The 25,827-nt window shown below is 49.1% G+C and overlaps 3 protein-coding genes across 10 annotated transcripts in view; 1 reads left to right on the top strand and 2 right to left on the bottom strand.

Annotated features, from left to right (window-relative positions):
• The window catches only part of MPRIP (myosin phosphatase Rho interacting protein), a 75,258-nt gene extending 69,716 nt beyond the window's left edge, over positions 1-5,542 (top strand). For 4 of the 7 annotated variants that reach the window (XM_018067254.3, XM_025894514.2, XM_018089291.3 and 1 more), the window contains 2 exons: positions 90-175; positions 4,399-5,542. In XM_018067254.3, the coding sequence (XP_017922743.1) occupies positions 90-175; positions 4,399-4,470 (158 nt within the window). In that variant the 3' untranslated portion in view covers positions 4,471-5,542. Of the gene's footprint in view, positions 1-89; positions 176-1,266; positions 1,333-4,398 lie in introns of all 7 variants that reach the window. The other 3 variants (XM_018067255.3, XM_018089292.3, XM_018089293.3) reach the window with 2 other exon arrangements.
• A 5,076-nt stretch (positions 5,543-10,618) lies between these two features.
• On the bottom strand, positions 10,619-12,742 carry PLD6 (phospholipase D family member 6). Its single transcript, XM_018067633.3, is given in 4 exon segments — positions 10,619-12,159; positions 12,247-12,484; positions 12,486-12,536; positions 12,539-12,742. Coding segments are annotated over 4 exon segments (732 nt in total). The 3' UTR covers positions 10,619-11,920.
• A 1,935-nt stretch (positions 12,743-14,677) lies between these two features.
• FLCN (folliculin) lies at positions 14,678-25,188 on the bottom strand. 2 transcript variants are annotated; one of them, XM_018089288.1, is made up of 12 exons: positions 25,139-25,188; positions 24,391-24,669; positions 23,065-23,211; positions 22,198-22,419; positions 21,433-21,593; positions 20,609-20,700; positions 19,698-19,888; positions 19,186-19,299; positions 18,676-18,799; positions 18,283-18,414; positions 16,890-16,995; positions 15,912-16,113 (listed from the first exon to the last, which is right to left on the bottom strand). In XM_018089288.1, the coding sequence occupies exons 2-12, from the start codon at positions 24,637-24,639 to the stop codon at positions 15,912-15,914; spliced, it is 1,740 nt and encodes a 579-aa protein (XP_017944777.1). In that variant the 5' UTR covers positions 24,640-24,669; positions 25,139-25,188. The 2 variants fall into 2 exon arrangements, with proteins under 2 accessions (XP_008926318.1, XP_017944777.1); XM_008928070.2 differs by lacking the exon at positions 25,139-25,188 and having other exon boundaries at positions 14,678-16,113; positions 24,391-24,639.
• Between the last annotated feature and the right edge of the window lie 639 nt (positions 25,189-25,827).

Below are 25,827 nucleotides of genomic sequence, written 5' to 3'. Positions count from 1 at the left end.
CCTGCCCGGGCTGGGAGGGCAGAGGAGTCCCAGCCCTGCAGGAATGCAGTGGGCACCAGGCTAACCCCACTTCTTTTGCTTCTTCCCAGATATTATGAAATCAAAAAGCAACCCTGATTTCTTGAAGAAAGACAGATCCAGTGTTAGCCGGCAACTAAGGAATATCAGGTCAAAGGTGAGCTCAGATCTCCTGCCCAGTGGGATGGGAATGGGGAGTGCCTACATTACTCTCCAGTGGGGGTCCCAGGTGGGAAAAAATTGGTAGGGGAAGAAAACTGAGAATTTCCCAGTCACTAGTGCTGGCCTGGATGGTTTTTGACTGCAAAAGGGCTGACTGTGCAGCCAGGCAGGGCCCGATCCCCCACTCCTGACCCTGCTGAGCTGGAGGTGTGAAGCTGCTCTCTGCTTGGAAAAAAAGGATAAAGTTCACCCTGTTCTTTGGTCTTTCACAGGAGGACTATCCCAGTATTTGCTCCCTGTTTTCAGTTGAAATTGAGGTGGAAATGTGCACATCATTATAGGTTTTAGGGTTCATGACTGCAAGATTTTTGGTCTTTCTGTGTGGCAACGATGCCTTGGTCCTGGGCCTATTTAACACACACTTTCCTTGTGTGTTACCATGGTGCAGATGGCCCTGTGCCTCTGTGGGCCTTCTGTGCTTGCTGTTGGTCCCAAAGCCCAGTGATGCTGTGCCAAGCTCTCCTTGGCAGCCAGTTACATCATATGGGACTACAGGGATAAAACAGGGCAAATAATGCTGATCAGGAGTCAGCATTAAACATAAGTCTGCTGGGAGGAAGATGAGCATGAACAAACCTGCTTTGCCTCTCACCTGGTGTCTCATGCTGATGTTTGAAGTGGTTGGGCCCTTGCAGGAGAGGCAAAAGGCTTCAAGCTCGGTGCCCACATGGAGAAACAGTCACTCCCAGAGCTCTGTGAGCAGCAGCTCCTCAGCTCGGGGTGCCTGCGCTGCACCCAGCGAACACAGAGAGACCTCTGTGCATTTTGGGGCAGCTCAGACCTGCTGGGCCAGTCTGATATTGGGTTTCCCTTCACCACTTCAACTCAGATCACTTTTTCTGTGGTCTCTGTGTGTGTTGCTTGGTGGGAAAGGAGGAGAGGAGAGCAAGCACGGGCTGTGCCTGGGTGCTGTCGCTGCGGGGCGGGGGCTGGGGCTGCGCCAGCGCCAATGCACTTGGGATTTATGAGCTTCTCGTTTTTTGTTTTTGTTTTTTTTTTTCTTTATTTTGCTTTTTCCTTCAACAGTCCGTTATTGAGCAGGTCTCATGGGATAACTGAAATGAACCCGAGTCCAGGTTCCCTGCCACGTAGGTAAACAAACCGGCACCCGCCCAGCGACGCAGCTGCCCACGGGAGCGGCCCAACTTTTGCATGCCCTGCTCACACCTCCACGGCAACCCAGAGCCCTTCTTCTCTTGATGACTGACCCGTTTATTTACGGCTAATTCTTTTCCTGGGGGAGGGGGGAAAGGGAGGGGAGAAGTCAGTGCACCCAGGATCTGTATGGAACACGGCCTCTCTGGCTCTTCCCGGGGGAATATGGCTTTCTCGTCTTCCTGCTCCTCCCACCCTCTCCAACACAGCTCACTGACACGGAGAGGATTTGGGCATGGTGGGGCACGTTTTCCTGTTTGCTGTGTTGGGAGTGTGGGACACTGAGTGTGCACGCCTGAATGACTCTGCATGCCTCAGACTAAACTCCAGCACCATCCAGGTCTCACAGGAAAACACCCAATTTGCTGTTAGTCAGGTGGAGGAATGGTCAGGGATGCCTGTAAGTGCATTTCCCACAACAGCCTGGAGCATGGGAAATGGTGGCCCCTGCCTCAGCTCCAGAGGATGATGTCCTGGGCTGCCCTAAATGTCCTTTGCCCATAATTGCTGCATCTTCAGGTTGATTAGGGCCTGAGCAAGAGGCTTCCTTGCCCAGTAACCTCCTCCTCCTGCTCTCCAGTTCTCCTCCAGCCCCCAGTGTCCACCCAGCTGCTCTCCATCCCTTGGCACTGTGCCTGCATCCCACACAGTGGCTTCCAAGCTCATCCAGCAAAAGGAGGGAGCTGTTGAGAAATGAGGCTGACCCAATGAGCCAGATATCTCCATTAACTGGAGCAATAGTTAAATTTACTGGCCTGTGGCGAAGACTGAGGTTGGAGCACCTGCAGAGGCAGTTTAGAGGAGAGGGGAGCTCCCAGCACGGTGACAGAGGGGTGGCTGGAGAGCCCCAGGAAGTGTGATGGAGGATCCCTTTATCTCAGATATCATCCCATATTAGTCTCACTTCATCAGGCTCCCCTCATCAGCAACTCAAATGGGTTGTGAGACTGCCTGGGGGGTGAATTTGCTGGAATTTGTACCATCAGGCAGAATGGTCTAATGATTCCTGGTGCCTCCTTCCATCTAATGAGAAATCAGATGCACGAACTGGAATGCACGGGTTGCTCCCATTTAAAGAGGCCCAAAGTAAACTTCCCTTAGGAAGTGTGTGCTCAGAGACTCACATCCCAGGAGACTCTGCTGCCCATTGGAAAGAAAGCACAGAGCATTTGGAAATTCAATCCAATTCAGTGCTTTCATTTCCGTGCTGCCTGGCAAAGCCGTTCTGTGCTTGTGGGTCTGTGGGAGGAAAAACATTTCCAGAAATACAGTAACCATGGGAATCTGCACAGCCTTGGGGCAAGTTTATCATGGAGTCCTGCCTTGATAAACACATGGGAAAAAAAAAACATCCAAAAAGTCTAACCTGCTGCTGTGATTGAACAGTCCTCTGGCACCACAGTCAGGGAAGGGAAAGGAAAAGGAGAGATGGCTGCCTGTTAACAAGGATCATAAAATCCCAGAATGGTGTGGGTTGGAAGGGATCTTAAAAATCATCCAGTTCTAACCCCCTGCCATGGGCAGGAACACCTTCCATTATCCCAGGTTGCTCCAAGCCCCGTTCGACCTGGCCCTGAACGCTTCCAGGGATGGGGCAGCCACAGCTTCTTTGGGCAACCTGTGCCAGGGCCTCACCACCCTCATAGGGAAGAATTCCTTCCCAATATCCCATCTAACCCTGCCCTCTGTCAGTGGGAAGCCATTCCCCTTGTCTTGTCACTTCATGCCCTTGTCTAGAGTCCCTCTCCAGCTCTCTTGGAGCCCCTTTAGGCACAGGAAAGGGCTCTAAAGTCTCCCTGGAGCTTCCTTTTCTCCAGGTTGAACAATCCCAATTCCCTCAGCCTTTCCTTATAGGAGCTGAGTTCCATTCCTCCAGTCTGTGCCTTTGAAGGTGCAAGTCTTAGTCCGTAAAGCAAATAATGTTCCAGCTGCAGAGTGAATTCCTTGCGAGTTCCAAAGAACAGGCTAGCAGGCAGCTGTGCCAGCAGTGGGGCATGAAGGGGCAGAACCCTGGCTCTGGGGGCTGTTTTTAGGGGGGATGGCTGTGCCAACTCATCCACAGCAAGCAGGGACAACTCACTTCCCAAGGCTTTGCTCCCCTGAATCTCTCATGCCACAGGTTTGAGGCTGGAGGAAGGAGAGAGGCTGGTGTTAGGTTGGTGTGTCCCCTTGGGCTGGTTTCAGCTTAAAGCTGACTTAGAGGAATGAAGCAATTTGTTTCTGGGTTTCTGCCCCTCTCATTGCTGTTCTCCTGGGTTCCCACATGTAGGTGAGGGATTTCACAGTTCCAAGTGCCAAGGGCTAGGAGGGCTGGCCTATGTGATGGTCAGCTGAGCGTTGTGCCTTGAAATCTGGATGCTGCATCTGAATTGGATCAGCTATCAGACCCTGCCAGACCTGAGCAGAATTTAGGAGTTGTCTCTCTAACCCTGGGCAGTCGAGGCAGTTTTGGCTTGGGATAACCCCAGGCTGGGATTAGAGTGGTTGAGATGGCCACTGGCAGCACACACCAGTTTCCAGGGCTCCTTGAGCAAATCCTGCATTGACCAGAGCCAGAACCGTCCCCATGGGTGCCACAGTGGTGCAGGAGGCAAGGAAGGACCAGTGTGCAGGTCCTGCTCAGCATCCTGGGGCTTTAGGGTACCAAATCCAAGCTTCATCCGAGGTTCCCACGGTGCCGGAGCTCTGCTGGAATTGCCCCATCCAGCACTGCACCACGGGCCCAGGGGGTCATCTCCCAGTCAGCTAATCCCGCTTGCAGCATGGTGTGTGCCTCTCATTCGCTTCTCGTCCGTCGCCTGGTTCATTGCAGTCTCACCCTCTCTCTAGGCACCAGTAACCGCCCTCCATAACCGTGTGTTTTCTCTCAGCATGTCCCACTAATCTCTCCGCCAAGGAGCCCATCCCTCCACTGCCTCGTCTCCTCTGCCTGAGCATCGCCCCCTCTCCGCGTGCCGGGCGCCCGCCCACGTCCCACGCTCTCTTGTCTTTTCTCTCTCCCAGAGTCTGAAGGAAGGCCTGACTGTGCAAGAACGCCTGAAGCTTTTTGAATCCAGGGACTTGAAGAAAGACTAGTTCTCCCCGCTCCGCTTGACCACGCGCACCTCCCAGCTTGAGGCAGCACAGCACCAGCACCGTTTGTCTCTCGTTCCTTACGACTGTCCTCGCTGTCGTTCGTCTTGAGGCTCCCGACGGGACCCGGCGCCGCGGTGGTGCCCCCCCCGCCGCCCCCTCGCCTCCCCGGCTCCTTTCCCTGCTTGTGAGATGCTCCAGAGACTCTGAGAGAGAGAGAGAGAGAGAGAGGAAGGGATTGGATTGGGGTTTTTCCCCCCTCTCTTCGGCGCTTTGTAGGAGAATCCTTTCTTTACTGTAAACCATTACACTAAGTGTCAGTATTAAGGCTCAGTAGCCTGTTAATAAGCTATAGCTCTGTCATACCGGCCGCTCTGGTGTGCAAGCAGGGCCTGGGTGGTGTCGGCCAGACCGAGCTCTTACTGCTGTCTAGAGACCCAGTGCTCAGAGCACGCCAGGAGCCTGATCTAATCATTGATCTCGACTGCATTACTTGCACCTACAAGGGGGGAAAGCCCGGGGGAAGCTGTTGGGGAGCGCGAGTCTGGAGGTACAACACTGACATCCCGCTGGAGAAGGATACAAGAAGTGATTCTCCTGCCCCGTGACTGTGCCGTATCCTGAATGTAGGTGCCACCGAAGCCTGGCGAGCTTTGGTGGCTGCCCAGGTGGTTTTGGATAGGGAGCTGCAGCTACTGAAGTGCACCAAGTCTGCCCCGTCGGCGCGTCTTCGCTCCCGTCTCGCTGGTGGTCGGAGTTGGTGTTCCAGGGGCTGAGCTGTAAGATCACTTTCTTGCCTCTGTTAGATCAAGCCCAGCACTCTCTTTTTTTGCTGTTACTCCCTTCCTCTCATTGAGTCCCGTGTATCCCAGGGTCTGTGCGCATGTGAAACTCCCTTTTCCTAGTCAGAGGAAAGTAGAGTAGAAAGTAGAGCCAATATTGACTGAAAATGCACAGTGCTCAATGCGTATAATGCTCCTTTTTTATCAGCTTCTTGAATTCAACTCTTCTTGTCAGCAGGGCAGCTCCTATTTTAATTCTTTAATCTTTTCCTGAAATAAAAGTCTCAAAACCAGTATGTGCTTCAGACCTTCTCAGTCCTAGTAGCTTTTGTATTTAAAATACAGAGTTTAGCACCGTGAGGCCGATAAATGGATACAAACCGAAAGTGAGTTGAGGAGCTGGTAGCACTAGATGGTCGCAGCCAGCTGGCAGAGGCTTCCTAGAAGAAGCCTGTGCTGTTTTGTAGCAGCTGCCCAGGTGTTGGGGCTTCATCCCGGGCTAAATTTCAAGATGCCACCTGGAAAGCCCCCAGGTCCTGCCTCGCCACTCGCCAGGGCTGAAGGAGCTCTCCAGCACGTTGGCTTCCCAGCCCTGTTCATGTGCAAGCGAGCTCTCAGCACCACAGGGCTGGGGATGGACATCTCCAGTCCTGCCAGGCTCTCAGCACCACAGGGCTGGGGATGGACATCTCCAGTCCTGCCAGGCTGCACCACAAGAGTCGCCCTCATCCTCCTGCTTGGAGCAGCATCTCCCTTCCAGCCTCCAGGCCCTCTGCAGGAGATGATGTCATCAGAACGTGGTGAGAATCAGGCTCTCGTCCAGCTTGTGTGGCCTTGCCATGGCCACGTGCTCGGCTTGGAACCTCCTGGGGCACTCGTGGCAGCGCTCGGGTCCTGCCCACAGGAGCACCACTTGTCCCCAGACAAGATGTCAGCACCTGTCAGTGGGCAGAGCACATCCAGGGACACTCCTGCTGTGATGCTCTGCGTGCCTCAGTGTGCATGGAAGTCCTGGAAATGGGAGCAGGGTAGGAAAGATGCCCTGGAGCGTGGCTTGGTCACATCCAAAGTCATCTGTTCAGCTCTCAGCAGGGATAACCTTCACACTTCATCTCTGGCTGCTCTGGGTCCTTGGTGAGCTGTGATGTCCCGGCAGAGGCTGTGGGATGCAGCATGGATGTGGAGTGGCATGTGGGCCTTGTCATTGTCATTGCTCTTCCCTTAGAAGATGTTACTGCCTCTGGGAGAACAGCTTCCTCCTCCTCTTCCTCTTCTCTTAAGACTTATGGTGGGACTTCATCCTATTTAGCCAACTGAGCAGAACATGCTGGTCTCCTTGCCACATGGACCTTGACCCTTCTTACATCCCCCAGCAAATCCTGCTTTTCCTTTGGATGCTTCATTGGCTCAGGAGCTGTAATTCTAAGCGTGAGGACTGGCACTTGCTATTTGCATTGGCTCATTGGTGGCGTTGGGGACACAGGATGGGCCCTTTCTGATACAGGATCGTGTTGCTGAGCATCAGGAGGCTCCCCATGGAGAGAAGTTTTCTGCTGTACATTTGCTCATACCAAAAAATCCTCTCTTGCAGCGTAGTGTCCTGCCTGGGACTAGTTATTGAGCCTAGTAAGAGCACTGGATTTCTTTGCCAGAAAGCTCCTGCTTCCAGGCTGATTTCTTAAATAGAGACCAGCTGTGCAGGTGGAGGGCACACATGAAGCAAATCATCCCCAGCTTTTGACTCAGCATCTGTAAATACATTAATATGATTTTTTTTTTTTAAGAAAGGGGTGAGGATGGGCAGCAAGACACTGCATGTGTTGGCAAAGCTCTGTGCTGAAGACAGGGAGGGTCCAGAGCTGCTCTTTCTGTGTGGTGCTCCAGCCCTAAATCACCCTGTGAAGAGAGGCTGGTGGGGGATATTCTTATTTATACACATATAAAAATATTACTGCTGGTTACTGGGGGGAGAAACAGCCCAGGAACACTTGTACAGCTCTTGCTCCTTTCCTGTAGGCATGTCCCTGGGCTAAGCAAGAGATTATAGAAACTTCTGGGCCACTTTTGTAAGTTCTTCACCCAAGGCACTGCACTGCATCTCTCTGGTGAGGCACTGCCAGGGATCCTGCAGCATCAGGAATGAAGCTGGATTTTTCTTCTCTCTTTCCACTATTTTTTTACCTTATTGTACAGAAAATGTCAGTCCTCACATCACCCCCCTCCCTCTTTTAGGGGCTCCTGGAAGCATCTGTAAAAGGATTTGAATTAAGGATTACCCAGACTCTGTATGATCAGCTCCAGGGAATCAGCTGCTCAGAGGTTTCCTTTTGTTTAATCCATATTGGCCCGGACCTTCAAATTGCTTTAGAAAAGCAAAACAGGCAGGTTTGCTGGGGAAAAGCAAACAAACAAAACACCCTGGCACTACCAGGTGTAGCTGAAATAAAAGGTGTTGGCTGGCAGGAGAACAGCCCCAGGGAACAGGGAGAACAACCACAGGGAACACTGTGTGTGTGCAGGGATGGGGGGACCAGCCACCACTGTCAGGGCTTCAGTGGTGTTTAATAAGCCAAATTAATTGCTGAACTTACTGGTTGAAAATACTTCTCTCTAAGCCAGGGGGTCTTTAATGAACATGGTGGTGGTGTTCTCTTATTCAGTAAAGGGAGAACCTGCAGCACCAATAAAGAGCCAAAATCTGAAATTTTCCTGCAGAGAGCAGTGCTTGAAAATAAGGTGGGGAGAGGGGCGTGCAAAAAAGCCAGCTGGGAGGCTTATTACTCATAGCAGTGGTCCTTAGTTATCCTCTTTCTTCTTCCTGCTCCAGGCTTCATCAGTCTTTTGGGATTAATCAGTGGTTATTTAAATAGGAGAGTGTGTGGGCAAGCTGCTGCATTTTGCACCACTCCACACTATTGATAGCACTGACTTGGGTTTAGGAAAAGTCAAGTGCAGTGAAGGCACAGGCGTCTTCTCGTCAGCTCCAAGTAATCTTATTTTTTTCCTGAGTAAAATTTTCCTCCCATTTGCACCATCTCCCCTGAACTAGACTGAATCCTTCTTTAAATGTCACCTTTTCTTTGCCCACTTATAAAAAAAAAAAAAAAAAAAAAGAAGCAAGCTGTGTTTGTTTGCTTCAAAACCAGAATTGTGTAGAACTGGTGCTGACTTGCAAACCAGAAAAGTCCCTATTTTTTTTTTTTCTGTACCAGAGAACTGGGCTGCAGTAAAAGCTTCACCACCTCACACTGCAAAATACGTCACTTTTGTACTGACTGTACTTGATGGCACTTCCATGAGACCTTTGCAATTTTTTTCCTGGTTCAGATACTCAGTTTGTTGTGGACACTCAAGCACACACACACTCGCTGTAGCTGGCCTTTGCTCTGTAATTTTTTTCCATTTTTTAAAGAAAAAAAGCTTTGTTATTCTTCTCTTTAAAAAAAAAAAAAAAAAAAGGTAATTTAAAACCTGTATAGTGTTCCAAGCACGCAGTGTAAATATTTATTCCTCAGCAATTAGCAGAGGGTTCTCTTTTGCAACTGAGTTGTGGGTTTGATTTTTAAATCTTGTTCCACGTGCGGGTTGGGGAAGAAGCGATGAGTGTAACGTGTCCAACCCACCCTGTCTTCCCTGATAAACCGTTTCTTTGGGGTTTTAGGACTGTTATAAATATATTTTCAAACCTTTTCTGCTGACCTACACCTTTAGTTTTGAAGGTACCTGTCCAAAGATTGTGTACAGTCCCTTTGACCGCTGTAACCTACTTTGCTATAAATTTGGGTTATTTTTTTTCCATTCAGAGGACTCGGTAATCTTGTGTTTGAAAGTGGCATCGACGCCGTGCATGTGCAAACTGTTACCTGTTGTTACAGAGAGCAGCAACAACTCCTTGGTGTGACACAGCTCTCCTTGCACAGTCACCTGGGGCTGCCATGGTGAGCACAGTGAGCCCCAGGATTTGGGAGGCACCTGTAACACTGTGCTTCCTTGCTCAGCACATCTGGGATTCTCTTGGACTTCCCAAGGGATCCACAGCCCCTGCTGCACAGACTCACATCCCACAGCAGTGTGGTGGTGCAGTGTGTGTAACCTCCAGTGTAGCTGTCCCTACAACGTAGTTACTCCTGAGCTGAATGTTGATCCTGTAGTACAAACCACTTTTTAGAAGAGGATCCAACGTGCTGCTGCAGGAGCAGGGAGCACCAGGCTGGGAACAACGTGAGCCTGGCCTCAGTGTGAGTCTGCTAAAGAAACAGAGGGTGTGGGATTTACTAGAGAAACCTGATGAGCCAGACGAGTTGGTTCCAACTGAACTAACCCAGCTGGCCGTGAACTTGTAAATAATGGGTGCAATTACCATTGTTTTCTTCATGCTTTCTTCACCCTGTGTGCAGGACGACAGGAACACTCACTGTTTGTTCTAAACTAGAGACAGTAAAGCATGTAAAATACTAGAGACCATGGTAAGTAGAAAACAGGAATGCTCTGGCTTTGGCCTGGGTCTACCCTCCTGGGTCCTGGAGTTCTCGGTGGCTTGAGAGTTTAAAGAATCATTTGAAAGGATGAAGGTTTGGGGGAACAGAAGGAAGCTCTGCAAGGCTGTGGGTGGTGTCTGAGCAGGCTATTCAGGTACTTCACTACCCTATGGAAAAACAGCTTTGCCTTGGTTCTCTCAGAGAAGAGTTTTACCCCACGACTGACCTGTAACCAGCAGGGACTCGTCCTGGGTTAACTCCATGGTCTGCCACTTGTACATGGAAGTGACCCGAAGGAATTGTGAGCAAGGAGGGTGCAAGAGTCACCTCTGTGATGAGGGGATGCAGCAGCCAGCCCTCCACCTCTGACCTGTGACGTGGCTGAGCAGCAAAGTGGCATCAGAGCCCGGGCAGTGCTGGGGTGCTGCAGCCCCTGACCTCCCACACGGGGTATTTTCCCTCTGCAAGGGGGAAGGGTGTGGGAGGCTCCTGTTTCTCAGTGTGCGTGAGCTCCTCTCTCCTTCCCTTCTCCCTTCCACTCCCAGTTTATTTCAGTGCTTTTTTAAGAGCCACCGTTCCCCATCGGCTGCTTGCTGTAATAGACACATCCCTCTTTCTCACAGTATTTATTCCTTACAAAACCTTGTGTGACATGCTAGGCTCCCCTGGATGTAGCTGATCATTTTTACTTTGTAAATATAATTACCTAACTTTACATTAACTATATCGTAATAAACTATTTTTGCACCACCCTTTGCGTGCCGTGTGTGAGGAGTTCTCTTCCAAAAAGAAGAACAGGGCAGAGGCCAGAGCCTGAAAATGAGGGAGCTGTTTGCTTTTATAGTCACACTTCACAAAGGAAATGCAACAGGCAGCACTTTAATAAGCAGTAATTTATTTAGAGTAGTTTAAATCTAGTGCTGTTGAACAGGATTTACTAGAGAATGACCTTCCCCAAGTGCTTCTGTAGTTGCTACACCACAGGTAACATCGTGTTCTTTCCTCCATACGAACTTTCTCAGGCAGAACAGAACAAATCTACAATCTCTGGTGATATCCATGTATCCTAAACAACACCTAAGGACTTAGAGGAATTGCAGGGCAAAAACCAAATGAGGATGTTGAGGTTTTCTGTGAAAATGGTTTATTTGGCAGTGCCAGTCAGAGCACCGCTGGTAAAAAAACTGGTAACAGAATATCAAATAATCTCTCAAAGTGAAAAAAGGTTAAAGCACTTTGTATTCAGTGTGAAACAATTCTTACACAGCCACTATTCAGAGTTTGAAATCCTTTGGTTTACACCATTTTTCTTCCACTCTGAGCTGCAGGGACAGAGATGTCACCTCCCTCCCCTTGTTTTCCCTCCCTGCTGCTGCCAGCACAGGTGAGGTCACTGACCCAGACTAGGACATGGTGTCCCAGCACCTGAATGAACCAGGGTTTCCAGACCTCTCCCAAAGTGTGTGACCCAACTCCAGCCATGTCTGTTCTCCAGACAGACCGACTGTTCCCAGAGAACAGTTTTCTCTCATTTCCTTCCAGTCTTGCCTACACTTCCTTGCTGGAAGACAAGTCTGTCATTAGTATCTGCGCTCAGTCTTTTACACCAGAGCTCTCTAGTAATCTTTAACCAAAAGAAACATATACACAATCAAAACTTAGAAATTTCTGCCTATTTCCCACAAATTTCCTTTTACAAACTTTCAACAATTAATGCCAACAAGAAATGTAACTCAGGTGCTTAATCTATACAAACTCAAACTGCTGCAGCCCTCTAATCTCTCCTTTAGTTACTGGTGTAGAGGAGCCATTGTGACACAATTCCATTTGCAGTACCCCAAGCTGGCAAATGTGTCTTTTACCACTGAAAAACCTGCCCAGGATGGTATGAACATACCTTGACTGCACCAAGGCACGGCAACGAGTCTGCCCAATGTTTTAATGCCTCTGAATGCAGCTCTGTCACTGTCATCCTCACAAAACAACTCACAAACAGGTGGGTCATTCCCTCTAGCACAGGAATGACCCGCAGCAAGGGATCTGTGGCATTTTAGGGCACTGAGCACTTCATTTTTCTGGAGGAGTTTACCCAAGTTGCACCCAGACGGATACAAAACAATTATGTCTACACAAAATAATAAATTCGTGGGTGTTATCTGTCAAGTGCTCCACCAGCCCTGTACGGCAGCTCAATCAGTTACTGACTTTGGGAAAAACGTAATTGGTGGGATTGTACTCTTCCCAAATCCTTTCGAACTCATCCAGAAAAGGCTTCACGCACGCGGCGTCGTCCACGACCAGCACGTTCTCCCTGTTGCTCTGGATGGCCTGGGTGGTCCAGTTGAGGGAGCCCGTGATGAGCATCCTGCGGTCCACGATGGCGAACTTGTGGTGCATGAACCCGCTGTGCTGGTCGTGGCGCACCTGGATCCCTACAAAGACAGGGCAGCTGTTGAGGGCTGTCCGAGCCCCCCCCGTGTCCCCGCGGTCCCCCCGCGCCCGGGGCCGGTGGCGCTCACCCGCGTGGCGCAGGCGGCCGATCTGGGAGCCGTGCAGCCCCATGTACTGCGCGTCCGTCACCAGGCGGACGCGGACCCGCGCGGCGGTGCAGCAGCTCACGGCCCGGGCGAGCTGCGGGCAGGAGAAGGCGAAGATGCAGAGGTCGAGGGAGCGGCGGGCGGAGAGGAGGCGCCGCACGAGGCGGCTCAGCGAGGTCTCGGCCCGCGGCAGCGGGCACGGGCAGGGCATGGGCGGGCGCGCCGGGCGCCGCCGCCTCGGCCAGCAGCGCCTCGAGGCAAGCAGGGCCGGGACGGGAAGAAACAAGCACCCCCGGAGCGGCCGGCGCCGCCGCCAGGCCTGCCACCGCCAGCCACCGCCAAGCGCCGCGCCGCCGCCGCCGCCACGGCGAGAAGCGCGGCCCGAGGGAGCCCCGCGGGACTCATCCCACAGGACACATCCCACAGGACACGACACATCCCACAGGACATCCCACAGGACACATCCCACAGGACACATCCCCCGGGAGCGGCGCGCAGGCGCGGGAGGCACCGGGGAGGGGCTGCCGGGCCTGAGCCTGAGCCTGGGCCTGAGATTTGGCCCGGGCCTGAGCCTGGGCTCGAGCCTGAGCTTGGGCCTGAGCCTGAGCCTTCCCCACACAGCAAAACCCCACACACCGAACCTTTCCCGAAACACTGAACCCTTTCCCATACACCAAACCTGCATGCACACACAAGCACTCATACACTGAACCCTTCCCTTCCCCACAAATCCAACCCTTCCCCAAACACCGAACCCTTCCCTAAACAACGAACCTTTCCCAAAACACCAAACCTTTCCCAAAACATCAAACCCTTCCCCACACACCGAACTCTTCCCCAAACACCAAAACCCTTCCTCACATACACCAAAACCCCAAGCACCAGCCCTTGTGCTGCAGATATGCAATAGGGACCCTAAAGATCATCCAGTCCCACCCCCTGCCATGGGCAGGGACACCTTCCACTAGCCCAGGTTGCTCCAAGCCCCCATCCAACCTGGCCTTGAACACTTCCAGGGATGGGAAAGCCACAGCTTCTCTGGGCAACTTGTGCCAGGGCCTCTCCACCCTCACAGCCAAGAATTTCTTCCCAGTATCCCATCTAACCCTGCCCTCTGTCAGTGGGAAGCCTTTCCCCCTTGTCCTGTCACCTCATGCCCTTGTCCCAAGTCCCTCTCCAGCTCTTCTGTAGCACTGGAATGGGCTCTCAGGTCTCCCCAGAGCCTTCTCTTCTCCAGGCTGGACACCCCCAGCTCTCCCAGCCTGGCTGCAGAGCAAAGGTGCTCCAGCACATGGAACATCTCCGTGGCCTCCTCCTGACTTGCTCCAGCAGCTCCACGTCCTTCTGATGTTGGGGTCCCACAGCTGGACACAGCACCCCACATGGGGTCTCACGAGGGCAGGATAGAGGGGGACAATCACCTGCCTTGACCTGCTGGATCCTGCCCGGCTGAGGGGACAGGGGTGGCAGAACTGGTGCAAAAAGGCTTTGTCTCTGCCTGCACCCAGCAGTGACCCAGCGCTGGCACTCTGGCACTCGCCACTCCCACCTCGCTCCCGGGTACGCGCTGCTCAGCCAGGCAGGAAAGGAAATCACCTCGGAATAAAGAATTATCCTGCCTTAATCAGTTTGTCTCTAAGGCGTATCGTTTGGAGGGGAGGAGGGTGGTGAAAGATGTCTGCAGACATGACTTTTTGTTAATTAAGCTGTGCACATTCCAGCTATCGCTGACGGCAAAGGGAGCACCCGCGGCCTCAGCGAGCTGCAGGAACTTGCCCAGACAACTATTTGGTAATCCCACGTATAGATGTGTTCTGGCAGCCAAGCACATCTGGGTTATATGCTCACTGACTTAGCAGCTCTCCCCCTTCTTTCCTGTGGGCATTTTATAAGCGCTAAGTTAGTGGTTTCCTCGCCCTGGCTCAAAAATGATGTGTTATCCAGAGTCTGGTTGTCCATGACAGCCTTGTCAGGTCAGGATGAAGATGGAGCAACATCACATATGACTCACCAAGCACAAGGAAGAAGCAGCAGCCTCAGCCTTGACCTTGTGACCACCTTTTCACTGTTTTGGAAGAAATGACTAGACTAGGTTTTGATGCTGGATTGCTTAGGAAAGCTGGTTTTTAAAAGATAAAACCAGTTCAGCAATTGAGAAGGTGTAAATGCCAACTAATGTCTCACCTGCTGTGTTATACAGCTCTGAACTGGACCAAAACAGTTTTGAAGTACAAAAATAAAGACTACCCAGACACTCTACAATAAACTAATACAAACAATGTTAAGAGGAAAAGACTATTAAATTCTGTAGGTTAGATTTAGGCTAAGATGTAGGAATTTTGTGGACCAACTGCTGCTTCCCCCACCACAACACACACAAACACATTGCAAATTAACACAAAACCAGGCTTTGTTCCTTTTACAAAAATAGCTCTTATGAGATTTAATGCCTGTCTCCATTTTACAGATGTTCCAGACAAAAATCAACCTGCATATTTTATATATAAGAACAGAATTCGTGACGAGTTGGAACATCCTCTCTGAGCTTGAATGAGTGTAGAAGGTCACCTGGTAAAACCTGCCTTTAGCTTGGTCAGAATGTCTGTGGTAATGTCAAGTTTTCCCAATAATGATCCAGAAAAACCAAAAAAAGACATAAACCGTAGACTTCACAACAGAAACAGTGATTCCTTACAGTACAGATAAGGAATATCTGTTTAGGTAATTAAAAAATGCACCAATGTTTCCATGAACTATTAAGCAAAAATGGCTACTATAGAGTTATATAAGGGAGCACCTACAGGTTGAATCTCTTCTGCTTAACTTAATTAGGAAGCTAAAAAACTACTTCTGAAGACAGAAGAACTCCAGAACCTTATCCTGGTGAGGGTGTATCTTCATTACCTGGAAGTTCTGCAACCACAGGCAAAACAAGGCAAGTATTTTACCCTCTGAGAGGAAAGCAGGCTGCATTTTGAGACTTCTTATTTTACAATTCGCCCTCCCAGACAAGATTTCCAAAGCAAATGCTGAAACCTTCTCAAGTTAAGATATAAATAAATAGAGAGGAGTGACAGGACTCCCATGGGATATCCTGACTTATGCTACAGCAGAAAATAGTCTCTTAAATCTGAGCATAAAGTGGTTTGAAATAATTTACATGTGATCCACACCCTGTGACGTCTCTTTTTTTTTGGTTCTCGTTCTCTCAGGCATTTTGGAGATTTATGTGGGATTTGCTGAGATTAACCATATCCAATCCCAGGAGCTCTGGATGTTGTCACAGGCATCTGAGTCTTGCCAAGGAATCTAGATCTGAGGTCTGCTGCTGCACCAGAATGCTTGACGAGGACAGGATGGGATTTTAATTAATTCACACTGATTCTTTGAGCGTTGCTGTGTTTTAGTCTTGAGTGTGCAGGTATAGATTGAGAGTTGAGTTTCAGACAGAGAGCAGCACTGTGTATTAGCACTTATTAGTCCAGTCTCACAGCAATTAGAAAAGACTCAAGTCACTCTTCAAGTTGGTTTGAGGACGGGAGGACAGTGCTGGAGCTGCACCATCCACCTAAAGCACGTGCTGCAGGCTCAGCAGAGGTAACTCGGGGTTCCCTGCTCTGAAGGCAGCAGGGGAGGTTGGGCACCCTTTAATTTCGGGACTCTGAGGACGTTGGGCTGCGAACTGTTGACATCAGGTGGGACTTGTACGTCTTGCTCAGGCCGGTCATCCAGAACTTGAGAAGCTTGACGTTGTCCTCCTCTGCAGCTCCCAGAATGCTCAGCAGTTTTTGGGTATCCTCCTTGGGTCTGCTGTCCACTTTAGTGAATTTAAAGAGGACTTTCACTTTACTGCAGAAACAAGAGACTCCTGTCACTATTCAATGGACTCACTCATCAAATATGGAACAAGCAAGAAGTGGAGTTTCTCTTGGCACCTACTGCAAATAAATATTAACAAAAGCTTCAACCAGTGTTTTATGGAAACTATTCTCATGCTTTGATGAGGAAGAGGGATTAGTTAGGGAGGTGACTCATTTTCAGCAGTAACAAGCATATTTCTAGTTTGTTTTTTTTCATTCTAGCGGAAAGTACAACAACTAATTGTGACAACTGGGAATCTCCCTGGGAGACACATCTAGTGTCCATCTGGCCTTCAGGTAAATTCACACATTCGTGATGTTCCATGAATTGCTTCACATGACTGACTGGTCTTCCTTTACAGCTACTTGCACCTTTGAAATGTAGTGCCTGCAGGCACAAACCTGACATCTGTTTGGCGTGTTACCTGCACTGGGATATGGCTGCACACTGACAGGCACTGAGGTATTTGCATATTTAATCCTCCTAAGGAAGGTGAGGCAGACAGGTGTTGTCATGCAGGTAACCTACAGATGTGTGAACTGAAGCATGAAGGTTAAAAACTGCTGAAAGCCAAAAAGAGAGTTAGGACTAGAGCAGAAAAACTCTGATATTCTTAACTCCTGACTTAATTTACTCCTGTAAATCCAGCTACCGTCGAGCTACAGCAGAAGTTCCCTGACTACAAGTCTGTCCTGCACTCTGCTGTATCTGCTCCAGGATCAGTGCCAAAGCTGTTTCTCTGAAAGCAAAGCAGCTGTACTTACTTCATCCACTCCTCCTTCAGGCAAACAAGGCACTGATCCACAACATCTACAGAGAGGTTCTGGTTGGTCAGGGCAGCTTCGATCTTGTTCAAGATTGTTGGGCCAACTACAGGAGCAGAAAGAGGGGGAAAGGGTGAGAAAGAGGACACACAAGCTAAAGGTTACCTGTTTACACCTTTACTACTACTTTAGTACTGTTAAATACATCCTCCAATGGCCTGCCTGGATTTCATTTCCATGGAAGAGGAGCTAAAGATCATCCCACTAGAAAAGCATCTGATCCAAGAAGGAACATGGAATTTAGTGAAGGACCCCAGGATGTGCAAACAGGAGCCTTTGTTTTCCTCAGACCCACTTTTAAATGCTACTTAGATTTTGTTGTTCCCTTATCAAAAGTTCATTAAAAACACAAAGTTATGAAAAATCTTCATGCTTTGTACAATATACAAACGTATATATAAAAATATAAACCCTCAATTCTGAAGTCTCCACTTACTCTCAGTTTAATGTTCCTCTTGCTAAAGGTAGTTCCAGGATACTTAGTGAAAAAATAAACCAATATCCAACCCGAGGCACTCCTGGACCACTTTTTGGAATTCCCTAGGAGGCTTTTTTTCCCAGCAGTCTGTGGCCTAGTAAGTTTGATGTTTTGGTGGAAAAAAGACCTTTCAGTGACTATTTTTGTCCAGAAGCTTCTGGACATGCCACTGGTTGGATGGAAAGTAGACTAATTGTACATGTGGGATCTACAACAGGAAGAACACTATGGAGAGAACAAACCTCTGCTTTGCATCTGCATCTTCAAGGGACAGAGCAGGAAGGATGAGCCATATGCCATGTCTTTTGAGACACTCAGTGAAGGCAATTTATCTAAATTAAGACTTCTCAGAAAACACAAGACTGATGGACCTGACTCAGATCAGATCTGGGTGCAAATGTTCAAGTGCTTAAACAAAACCAGTAAAATAAAAAAGTCTGGGTATTTTTCTAGCAGTCCCACCTGCCTATCAAGTGGAACGTGGGAGATGAGTAATGCCATGGTTCTTATAAGTTAGACTTACTCAAAATAAACACACAAATATTTCAGGATAGGAAGTGTTCACTGTGGGTTACAGAATTTCCCTACAATTATTCCTGTACCCATGTTACAGAATCCATTTCTCATTTATGAAAATTAATAACCAAAATGCTGATCTGGTAAAGCAAATCCTGTATAATTAATCAGTCTGTTGTGAACCTCACCTCAAACAGCAACACTCCAGTTGCAAACTAACTGGCTTCTACTCAGACTTCCTTAAGGGCCAGTACATGAACAGCACAAAAATCAGGTAAAGATCAAGATGCTCTTTTAATCTCAGTGACACAGGTTCTTTTCTGCTTTCAAATCACCCACCTCTATCTGCTGCAACAGGGCTACCACTGGTGACAACAAACTCATACTTGTTGAGGGACTGCTCGTCATCAAACAGAGTCGGGTAGAGACTGGAGCGGGTGGCAGCACGGACCTCCACGAGGACTGCAAACTCTAGAGCAATAAGAGCCCAAAAGAGCATGAACTGTGCTAGTCCAGACTATAAAACACAGCTACAGACCCTGCTAGGATCAGGGCGTGAAGAAAGTGTTGCACCTTTCAACCACTGATCAGGCAAGGACACGGGGAAAACAAAAGGAAGTGGCACAGGCTTTAGTTCATGCAGCCAATACTTATTAAAACAAAAAAAAATAGCCTGGTGTCCTCTAACGTAAGATGACAAGGGAAGGAGAGGGTTCTGCAGCAGGTTCTTACCAGATGATAGGATGTGGGGTGGGATTTGGACGTGTGGGCTCAGCCCTAGGAAGTTGCACCGATAGGCCTCTTCGTACTGGTCACTGTAGGGGATGATCCGCACGCACCCGATGGGCAGCATCGTCTGCAGAGGGGAGGAGACACGGCAAGAGAAACGCTGGAACTAAACAAGTAAAGTACAGTTTTCTCCCTGAATTCCAGGGCTAGCCAAGACCTGAAGCACTGCTCAGGCAGATGCTCCTGATTTGGGGGATCAAATTATCCTACTCAGCTTGAAAAACTACGCCGTTGCCGAGGACAAGCAAGGCATCCAAAGGTTGAGGGGTTTTGTTTGGTGCATGTTTGATTTTTTTGTTTGGTGGTTTTTTTTGTTGTTGTTTTCAAAAACACATAATTTAGAACACACTCTTCACAAGGTTAAGTGTCAGAGGCAGGTCATTATAAAGGCTGGAGTATTACAGAAATACATGTAAAAATATACAGCCAGGAAACGAAGGAAAAAGTTTCTACCCGTAGCACGTCAAAGGCAGACTGGACAAGATCCACATCTCGAGCTTTCCAGATGACCTGGTTCCCCATCAGAACATGCCAAGCCAGCATTCTGAATGCTGATGCCCCAAGAACCTGAAAAACAAACCCAAAGCATTCTGCATTGGTTACGAAAATGTGTGAAATGTCCAGTTTGCCCTGTCAAAACCATGGCTGACATGCAGGATAATGGCTTTGAAGATTCTGCACAACCTCTGTATTAGGTTAGTGTCACTGCTTTGGGGAAGATGAGAAGTGCAGAATTAGAGTGAGATCATATGATCCCAACCCACATGACGGATGATCACTGGAGGCCCATGTGATCCCAGAGCAAGGGAGTGTCCCCAGAGATGCAGCTGATATCGTGTTACTGCCTGGGCAGGCACTGTGCTGAACACAGAGCCAGGAAAGAAGTGCAGACTGCAGGGAATAAATATACCTTTTCAAAAAACATTATCAGGAGCAAAGTTTGTGAATTCAGCATCCTCTTTTACCTGTCTCATGTGCCTGAGAGAGCGAAAGACAGACAACCTTCTGTGAGCTACATTCCAGCTGTTGCAGTCTGGCATCAGAGACGTTTCAGGTGAGCATTTAGACAGTTCCTGCCCTTCCACAACATCTGGCTGGGAAGAAGGCTTCTCTTCTTCCTCAGAACCATCCCAGCCTTCTGACTCTTCTTTCAGATCTGGCAAAAAAAGGCAGACTGGTCATAAAAACTGCTGCTCTCTAGGAATGAAAACTGTCTCAGAAGTGCCCACATGCTGCAGCCATGTGATTTTGGCTGTATGTAGGAAGACAGAGCTCAGAACACAGTAACTGAAAGCACTGGCAACAGCACAGACACACCTAAAAGTTAATGAAGTGTTAATTCAGATAAAAGATAAGTGTTGAAGGGTCAAGAAGAAATTTTACTCTTCTACAACACATAGAGTCACATCTTTTGACAGCAATGTGTTCTCTAGTTTTAAAGGTTATGGCCAAAGCTTTAGTCTAAATTGTTTAATTAAATAATTCAATGCAAGAAAAAAAATTATGATCCTCTAATTTTAGAAAGTTCATAGAAAAAGAAGCAAGAAGTCTATATGTGGTGACTGCAAATTCCTCTGGCTGTAGATTCATTGGGAGGGCCAGCACAGCCAGAGAGAACAATAATCATGATGATGCAACACTCCTACTCAAGTGACAAACACCACATCTTCGTGCAGAGAGCCTTTGAGGCGCCTGGATTTCACATTCCTGTCAGAGTCATCTCCAGATGGGAGAGAGCATCAGCTGCTGCAGAGACTGCCACGAAGATAGAGCTGATGAGAGATGCTGTGCTTGTGATGCTGATCAAAGGATGTGGTGTTTATGCACACAAACTATTCTCAGAGGGTCTTTCCAGCTCTGGAAACTTCTATCTCACCTGCAAGTTTTTCCATCTGAACGAGGGTGTCTTCTGTGGGTGCTCCCTCCAGAAGTTTCTCTGTAAGTCGGCTACCACAAGCTTTCAGAAGCCTGGAGACATGGAAAGAACAAGAAGCAGTGTTTATGCAGGCTGCTTGCTGGGTGCAAAAATCCAGTAAGAAATCCGGTGCCACGAGCTCAACAAAAAATCCAACCACCAACCACTCTGTGTTTCCTTCCAACACATCCCTGTGCTTTCCTCAGTGTGGAACTATCAACACATCTTACAGTCACTGCCATGCAAAGTCACCCAGATCCCACCACTTCGCAATTTCTTTTTGCAACACACTTATCCCTCATCCAAATCACATGCCAGTGTTGCAACCCTCTCTGTGGAATCTTTCCAGGGAAGCTGAACGAGACACTCAGGCACTGGACTCCCACAGAGTCCAATAGCTGCCTCTCCCACACTGCTGATTACAAACCATGGGCACTTCCAGGTGAACCACCATGGTAGGTCAATTCAAGGCAGAGCACACTGGGAGTAGGAGCACCTTTTATTCTTTTCTTCCACACTTTTACACTGCAAAACCTTTCCATCTACATAGACATGGCTTCTATTAGCTGCCACATCAGTTTTACTTTACAGTAAAAAGACACTTTTTTTGTCCTAAAGGCATCAGCACTGGCTCCTTCCAATTAAGACACTACTCTGCCAAGTCCCATTTATTACCTCAAGAGAAAAACCACACAAACACTCAAAGCACATTCCCAGCCTTTCAGAATATGGCAGTTTTCTCCTCGGGAAGGAGCTGCAGAAGCTGGAAACACAGTTGGCCTCACCAAGCAAAGGAGGTGTGCAGACATGCCCACAGGTTCTCGTCGTTGGTCAGGGACGTCAAGGAGCGGGCGGCGTTCCCGTTCCGCTGGTGCAGGAAGGGAGTGAAGGCCGTGTTCATGCGCTGGGCACGCTGAGGGCACCCAAACTGCTCTGCCTCAAACACCTGCACGCAGAGGAAGGGCAGTGTCAGACACTGAGAAAGATTAAACGTTCCCACAGAGCCGAAAAATCACAACAAAAATACCAAGTGAAAAGGGTGCATCACACATAAGCTCATCCAGTTATGGGGAAACAGAGAGAAGGGACATCTTGTGCTTAGATTGACTAAAATTATCATTAAGTAACACTTGTGCTCAAAAATCACTGTCCTTCACAACTTTAGTTACTTAAATTTCTCACAGAGCTATTGTCTAGCAGGTCTGTGAAAAACACTGACTCTTTAAAATGACAAAGGCATCCTGTTCCTTCCCTCCTACACCCCCAGATACAGAATCCTGGAATGGTTTGGGTTGGAAAGGACTGTAAAGATCATCTTGTTCCCACCCCCTTGCCACAGGCAGAGACACCTTCTACAGGTTGCTCCAAGTCCTGTCCAACCTGGCCTTGAACACTTCCAGGGATGGGGATAGGCACCATCCTCTTGTCTCTTGTGTCAACCTTAATGACCACCCTGGCATGAGCTGGATCAGCTTTTTAACTCAGCTGTCAATCAGTCATCACGATGTTTTGCTGCAGTTGAGTCAAAGGCACTCTGTGCACTGACCCACCTTCAGTGCTTTGCCCTGCAGCTCATCAATGATGCCTCTAATTTTTCCCAACAAGAAAGGCCAGGAGTTGATGAGGTAAATCCGGTCCATCATGATAGTGATGATGCTGTACCAGCGCTGGAAACCTCGAGCCAGGCTGTCTTTGATAAAGAAGGTGTGGCTGAACACAAACCCATGCTGTTCATCTCCGAAAAAAATAGGGCCTTCACGTCCTGGGCAGACCTGAAGGGAAGGGACACTCACATTAAAGTAGTTCAACACATCACAGAGTAAAAAACTGAACAGCTTCCTGCACTTTAACACACACCTGGTGAATAAACAAAGCCCTTTTTAGGCTACTATCCAAGAAGGTATCCTACAAACACTCAATTTAACAGTATTTTAAGAATTCAGCTCCATTCAACTACAATACTTAGAGTCCAAAAGGGATTTTGCTGATCCTGACACAAAAATGCTCATTAATCTGTAAGGTTTTCCCTTCACTTATATGAGATGATGAATGCCAATGGTCCACAAAGACCAAATATTTCTTGGCACTCAACAACAGATTTAGACCTTCTACAAAACTGTTTTTACAAAACAGTTTATCTTAGAAAGAAAGACAATAAACACAAGGAACAAAACCAAGAGAGGGATATTTTTAGTCTCACAAGGTGAGAGGAAGGAACCCTCGAAGTTATCAAAGATCAACCTTACAAATTACCACCAATTCTGGAACGAATCCAGGCTTCTGTGCCTGTCTGTCCACCTCATTCCCTCCCTGTTTCAGGCTGCACAGAGCAGCCAGGATCAGCAAAGCAGTATCTTGGATTTGAAGCAATGCAGAGGGCCATAAATGGGTCTCTCCCTGTCCCCCAGGGCCGTTACCTCACAGCTGAGGCTGCGGACGCAGGCCTGGCGCACGATGCTGAACAGCTGGGGGTGGTTGGGGTGCTGGTGACTGACGTACTTGATGGAGGTTTCCTTGTCGTGGCTGACATATCCTGGGTGTCCTCCTGCAAGAGAGCGGCAGCCCTGAAGGCAGAAAAGCAAATCCAGCCATAAATGAGCGTGCAGTTATTCCGGTTTCCAAAGACCTCTGAAAATTCCCTTCAAAACACCGGGAAATGTTACTTACACGTATAAATAGGAACACAGCTACTTAGAAGACAAAGAAATGTGAGTCAGGGTCAGGATTTGAACCCACCTCCTCACACAGAACTCTGTGATATACTTCCTCTGCTCTTATGCTCATTTGCTGCTATTTAATTTCACTGTGAACTTGGTGCTGGCTCTAAAAGTGGTAAAATTCAGTTACAGCAGCTGTGAAACCAACTGGCCAAAAAAACCTGGCCATTACAGAAGGGAAGGTGAGATACCTCAGAGGAAATATTAACAGAAGAAAGTATGAGAATCATAGAATCCCAGAATGGTTTGGGTTGGAAGGGACCTTAAACATCACCCAGTTCCAATCTCCCACCATGGGCAGGGACACCTTCCACTACCCCAGGTTGCTCCAAGCCCTGTCCAATCTTGGACACTTCCAGGGATGGGGCAGCCACAGCTTCTCTGGGCAACCTGTGCCAGGGCCTCATCACCCTCACAGGGAAGAATTTCTTCCTTATATCTAACTTGAATTTCCCCTCTTTCAGTTTGAACCCATTGTCCCACCCCTACAGTTCCTGACAAAGAGTCCTACTCTGGATTCCCTGCAGGCCCCTTCACATACTGGAAGGCTGCTAGGAGGTTTCCACACAAACTTCTCTCCTTCAGGATGAAAAGTCCTGAATGATTAAGAATATGTATTTTATCTATTCTTTTAATTGGTTTTGCATTTTTTCCTGTTTCCTAATCAATACCGCTCTTAAAATTATTATTATTAATAAATGGACTGCCCTAATCTAACAAAGTAAATGCTCTTCAAGGATGAGAAAAGCATTTCTCAGACACAGGAGAATCACAGGGTTTAATGAGACCTCAAGACAACATCCTGTCAAAGGTCTATGTACTCAGCAACAGCTCCTTCATCCTCTTGCCATGGATCATTACAGTTTATGAGGACTTGGAGATCATCTGGCACTAGCAGTCACACACAAAAAGGTGCAATTCACACTTTTTTCCCTCTCTAAATAACTCAATTTGCATTAGAGAACTGCAAGCCCTTTAGTCAAAGCCAAGGGCCGCTGATGTCCACACTCAGATCTTCACACTTGCCTCACACATGTCTGACTTCTTTGGCCCTGGGCTGCTGGAGTCGGCGCTGGCCCCTTCTGCCGGGCTGTGCGAGCGGATCCGGCTGCTCATCTGGATCCCACCTTCCTCCTCCTCCGCCTGCTCATTCTGCCCAGAGATGTCCCCACTGCCCGCGCCCTGGGGCAGCGGCGAGTGCAGAACCTCCGTGCAGAAGAGAGTGCGAGGGCCGTGGAGCTCACAGAAATGGCAGAGGGCAACGATGGCATTCATAGTGAGAGCTCAGCACACCCCCCAGGCCTCCTGCAGAGGGGAGAGAACACACAGCGTCAGCACGTGGGATATTACAGCATCTCTTGGGTCCGAGTGGTGCCAGTCCTGCTCTGCATCCCTCCAGGAGCAGTTGGCTTTAAGCTTAGCCTAAGGGAGCAGCATGACTCCACCTGATTACAGAATCAGTCATTTAGGTCGGAAAAGACCTCTAAGACCATTCAGCCATCCAGTCCAACCTGTGACCGATCATCACCTTGTCAACCAGACCAGGGCACTGAGTGCCACGTCCAGTCATTCCTTGGACACCTCCAGGGATGGGGACTCCACCATCTCCCTGGGCATTCCACTGATCCAGGACCAACCCTCTGTGTCCTGATGGGATAGGAGTGGAGCAGCCCAATCCCCCCCACCCATATCCAGGTCCTTGTCACTAAGCTAGGACACCTCAGGCCCCACTGGGAGTGGAATGGGACTGGACTGACCCCTCATGCCCAAATACCTCTGGTCTCACAGGGGTAGGCTCGTAGAATCCCAGAACGGTTTGGGTTGGAATGGGACCTTGAAGAACACCTCATTCCACCCCCTGCCATGGGCAGGGACACTTTCCACTATCCCAGGTTACTCCAAGCCTGTCCATACCCAGCCTTGAACACTGCCAGGGATGGGGCAGCCACAGCTTCCCTGGGTAACCTGTGCCAGGGCCTCACCACCATCATAGGGAAGAATTTCTTTCTAACATCTAATCTAAACCTGCTCTTTTTCAATTTGAACCCGTTCCCCCTTGTCCTGTCACTCCAGGCCCTTTTAAATAGTGTTGCCCCATCTTTTCTATAAGTACTCTTCAGGTACTGGACGACCACTATTAGGTCACCCCGAGTCTTCGCTTCTCCAGGCTGAACAATCCCAATTCTCCCAGCCTTTCCTCACAGGAAAGGGGGCTCTATCCCTCTGGATATCTTGGTGCCTCCTCTGATCAAGGCTGGGGTCTGACAGACCAGACCCCCCTCCGGAGTCTCAGGCGGGCCGGCCGGTCCTGCTGAGCGCCCCCGGAACCCGAAACGCTCAGGCCCTGCGGCCGAGCCGAGCTGTCCTGCCGGGCCCTGGTCCCGGTTCCCCGGTGCCGGTTCCCCGTGCCGCTCCCCCGGCCCCGGCCCCGCTCACCGCGGGATCCCCCGGCCGGTCCGCGGC

The sequence above is a fragment of the Manacus vitellinus genome, unplaced genomic scaffold, assembly GCF_001715985.3.
Source record: "Manacus vitellinus isolate BGI_N305 unplaced genomic scaffold, ASM171598v3 scaffold_12_pilon, whole genome shotgun sequence".
Lineage (NCBI taxonomy): Eukaryota > Metazoa > Chordata > Aves > Passeriformes > Pipridae > Manacus > Manacus vitellinus.
This window is presented reverse-complemented; position numbering and strand designations above follow the sequence as displayed.

What these genes read in the sequence shown, in the direction of transcription:
- FLCN (XM_018089288.1), bottom strand. Translation starts at nt 24,639, where the DNA reads ATGAATGCCATCGTTGCCCTCTGCCATTTCTGTGAGCTCCACGGCCCT. An exon ending in AGAAGTCAGACATGTGTGAG is followed by an intron (nt 23,212 to 24,390) that starts GCAAGTGTGAAG and finishes TTCTGCCTTCAG; the next exon opens with GGCTGCCGCTCTCTTGCAGG. An exon ending in CTCTCAGGCACATGAGACAG is followed by an intron (nt 19,300 to 19,697) that starts GTAAAAGAGGAT and finishes TTTGTTTTTCAG; the next exon opens with GTTCTTGGGGCATCAGCATT.